This window comes from Octopus bimaculoides, chromosome 4 (assembly GCF_001194135.2).
Source record: "Octopus bimaculoides isolate UCB-OBI-ISO-001 chromosome 4, ASM119413v2, whole genome shotgun sequence".
In the NCBI taxonomy this organism is placed as follows: Eukaryota; Metazoa; Mollusca; class Cephalopoda; order Octopoda; family Octopodidae; genus Octopus; species Octopus bimaculoides.
Window position 1 is genome coordinate 141,026,168 of NC_068984.1, and position 4,682 is coordinate 141,030,849.

General features: G+C 35.2%; 1 protein-coding gene across 1 annotated transcript in view; it reads right to left on the minus strand.

Annotated features, from left to right (window-relative positions):
• LOC106882278 (organic cation transporter protein) overlaps positions 1–4,682 on the minus strand; it is a 40,655-nt gene that overhangs the window by 17,063 nt on the left and 18,910 nt on the right. The window contains exons 5-6 of the mRNA XM_014932896.1: positions 2,003–2,215; positions 689–915 (exon numbers count right to left, since the gene is read on the minus strand). Coding sequence (XP_014788382.1) covers positions 689–915; positions 2,003–2,215 — 440 coding nt within the window. The remainder of the gene's footprint in view (positions 1–688; positions 916–2,002; positions 2,216–4,682) is intronic.

Here is a 4,682-nt window from a genome sequence, read left to right on the forward strand (position 1 = left end):
TAGGCCTGTTTGTATGAATGTATGTATGTATATATTCAAATATATATGTATGTATGTATGAATATTTATGTAAGTAAATACGCCATACATTTGTTTAATCCACATATAAAGACATTGCACTGACTTCTTTTTGATTCATTGTGTTATCTCAGTGTTTGAATATTTCGCCCAAACGATTGAAATTATATCGCTTACGTTCATGTACATAGATATATGCATGTGTGTATACACGTGTGTACGTGCTTAAGTATGTATATACATACTTATTTATATACATCTATGGAACTAACTCTGCGTGTGTGTATGTGTGTGTGCGAATTTCGAGACTAAAGAAAATAATGTTAAAACATTCATAAAGTCTTTACAGGTGTTTCTGTGACAATTCCTTAACCTTCTGTTGAATAGTTCTTATCTATACTTTATAATCATGAAATTATCTTATTAATAATACGACTCTTCTTTTCATGAATTATTATTTTTTTTTTTTTCTTGGAGTCTAATGGAATATATAAAACTCCTAACTTCACCATATTCTGTGCACTTTCAAAGGCATTCTATAAACAATATTTATGTGTATGCGTGTATATATGTGCCTGTATGGCTGTGTGTATTTATAATATATAATTATATATACATAGACATTACTTATCCATATCTATTATAATAGATTTAAAAATTTTACACTCACAAGAATTTCCGAGAAGAATTGGTAGAACAGTTGCCAAGCATGATACACCTCCGACAACCATTGTCAGACTTTGCAATTTCTTTCTTCCCATGCGATCCAAAAATATAATACAGAAGAAATAAGCTGGGAATTCTACCATGGCACCCAGAGAAAAGTTTACAAAAACGTTCCCACCGAGATCCTGGCTATTTAGGGCAAGGCCAAAATAAACCACACTGACAGAGATCCTAGAAAGAAGAGAGAAATTTTAAAAATAACTAACTTATCAAAGAACAATAGAAATTTTATGAGAATAAATTCTGCTTGGTTGTAAATATAATTGATATACAGGATGTCCACAAAGTCTGGGTACATGGGGATTAACACATACTTCAAGAAATTATTATTTCTTATATTTAATTGTTTATGTTATGATTTTATTTACTCCATGTACCCACATGGAGATTAACACATACTTTAAGAAATTATTATTGCTTATATTTAATTGTTTATGTTATGATTTTATTTGCTCCATGTACCCAGACCTTGTGGACACCCTGTACAAAACTAAACTGTTTGCTGGAAGAACCGTGATAGCCATTTGAAACACACATGTGCTGTGATAATGCCTCTTGCTTTATGAATGTGTTTTGTTTATACACTAAATTTGCGGCGGGATAGTGTTCAGGGGAAACTCCCTTCACAACGCCGAGTGTTAAAGAATACCTGAATGTCATAGACAAGGTGAGACAACTTGCCTCAGAATCACCGAAAATGTTCTTTAACTCTCGACATTGTGCAGGGAGCTTTTTTTCCCCAGACGATATACTGCAGCAAATTTGGTGTATAAACTACACATACACTATGTATGTGCGACCGATGATGTTTAAATATGTGTGTGTGTGTGTGTGTGTGTGTGTGTGTGTGTCGCTTGAATGAATAGATAGATGGGTTTATAGTAAAAGCCGTAAACAGATTTGATAAAAAATGTGCCTATATTTGTGCAAAAAGACGTAGACATACACACGCACACATCTTTGTATATCTTAATAAGTCTAACAGTTTACTGTTTGAAATTCAGTGCCATAGTTCTATGAAATTTTTCTAGTCAGTTTGTTCCTAATACGTAGGCATATATACGCTACCCGGGCGCTACTGTTGTCCGAAGCCCTTTCACCGACAAAATCGTATGAAAACGTATATTCTTTAACTTTAACAAATAGTCAAAGCCAATATCTTACAGTTATCACCAGTCACTCATTTCTATTGCTCAATCGATTTCTGCTAGATTCAATTCTTACGCCGACATCAGTCATCTTAGCATAAGATACTCACCAGCAAAAACACATAATGGCACACCAGCAAGTAAGTTTCTTGGATGTGAAAACCTTCCAGAATTTGACTTTAGGTGCCGTCTCAGCGGAAATCTCTGAGAAATATTCAACTGGAATCTCTTTCTTGTTTATTCTCGCCATGCGCTTGATTATCTTGTCTGCTTCTTCTAATCGTCCAGCGCTTATAAGCCATCGGGGAGATTCTGGGATGAATCTGTAAAGACAGGAATTTTAAAAAATGGTAATTTTAATTTGAAACATATTGTGTTTAGAATTATTTCTTTTTTATCGATTAATTAATCTTTTATTTTATTTTCCTTTTTATTTTTGCTTTCTCTTTAAAATATATTTTGTTGAAGATCTACAAAAACGTCGTGAGGACTTCGATAGAAACCTCAAGTTCTTCCTTACTCTGTACACACACATATACACACAAACTCACAGTCATATATTTATTTATACACACACATACACTGACACAGACACACACCCCCATATATATATATATATATATATATATATATATATATATATGTGTGTGTGTGTGTGTGTGTGTGTGTGTGTGTGTGTGTGTGTGTGTGTGTGTGTGTGTGTGTGTGTGTGTGTGTGTGTGTGTGTGTGTACACACAGAGTGACCCCAAAATAAGGTTACAGTTATTACGCAGGCACTTTAAATTTCTTTTATAACATTTTATTACATTTAAATTTCTATCTTACAAACAGTATATCTTCTGTCTGGAGGTCAAGAACATGTTACTGATATTCGATAAAATGAAATTCATCGAAATTGATTATATTTTCTTTATATAATTTTGTCTTTCATTCTTCCGGGGTCGATTTAAATAATCGATGTAGTACATTTATCCCCTAAATTGCTGGCTTTGTGCCAAAATTTGAAGTCAGTATCAACGTGTCTCTATTCAATACAATGTTATTATTCATCCTTAATCAGTCATTATTCCTGTAGTTATCCTTTTCTGTAAATCCAAATTACGGTTCATCAGCCACACACAAAACATTTTGCACATTACCTAAATATTATGATTGATATTATTATCCGTGACACTCATTAACCATAAACACAGGCTTACCTGTGGATTCACTATTTTGCTATCAAGAAATTGCGCAGACGACACACAACACAACATATTGTAATGTTTGTTTGGTCACGTTGTTTCAGTGACTTTCAGTTCAACGTTTAAAAACAGTGTATCAACTATTGGAAACAGTGTATCATTCATTCACGTTAATATAGTGTTCAACAAAGGCGGCGAACAGGCAGTATCTTAAGCACGACGGGTAAAATGCGTAACGGTATTTCGTCTGTCTTCATGTTCTGAGTTCAAATTCCGCCGTGGTCGGCTTTGCCTTTCATCCTTTCGGGGGTCAATAAAATAAGTACCAGTTGAATACTGGAGTCGATGTAATCGACTTACTCTCTTCACCCGAATTTGCTGGCCTTGTGCCAAAATCTGAAAGCAATACACACCATTTTAATTTGTTTCATTTTTCTTATTTTACATTAATGGAAATATATTTCTTAAATACATGACGTTAAACTCACTCAATTTAAGATTTACTTAGAAATATTTATGGCAACTCGGTGAGGTTAGGGGAACTGGTGCGCAGCGACTGATAGAGGCAGGGGTCGGCTCCAATTGTCTATCACACCTTTTATCCCTACCTTAGTTGAGGACAGTTTTACAAACTTATAAAACCTATGCGGCACAATGTAAGGTATAATGACAGGCTTCCATACAGTTTCCGTCTACCTTAATTCCACTCACAATGTATGAAGGTACTGCTAGTGGAATCGAACCTAGAGCTCATACTTGCGGAGTGGATCGCTTAACTAGACAAATATGTCTGTTGTTGTTGTTATTGTTGTTATTGTTGACGTCGTCGTCGCCGACATATGGTATGTCACAATAATTGGTAGCAATTGCATATAGAGAGAACGTACCAAGTAGATCCACTGCCGACAACTACGTGATGCCTGGTATCTGATATCAACGGCATCACTCTCTAAAAGAAACCTCTAAATTTAGCTTCACTAAGTTCTGGCAGGCTGTGACTGGAATAGACAAACTCTTGATATGATCAGCAACCCACCCTCCACCCATCATCATCATCATCATCACTATAACCATCACCAGTATCACCGCCAACACCACTACTATCAGGACCACCACGACCACAAGAACAACTGCCATCACCGCCACGAGAACAACAACGAAATAACGCATCACCAAAAAGTAAATAAAAAAACAACAGCTGCAGCAAAAACGCCAACAGCTGAAGAACAGAGAACAGTTGTAAGGAGTGAGTAGTGACCTTGACATATCAGATTTCATCTTGACGGTGGTGCACGTACAGCTGTGAGGGGCGACCTCGAGATATTAGTTACAGTTTTTTTTTTTATATCTGTACAGTAAGGAGGCATGACCTACTGGCACTAACGTGTCGGGCCTATTTCACCACGTTTTACATGAGTTTCGGGATAGGGCTAACACTATTTCGGTGGATTAAATAGATTTCTATGCGAGATATTTTGATACATACATACATACATACATACATACATACATACATACATGCATACATGTACATACGCAAAAACACACATACATATACATATATATGTGCATATATATATATATATATATATATATATATATATA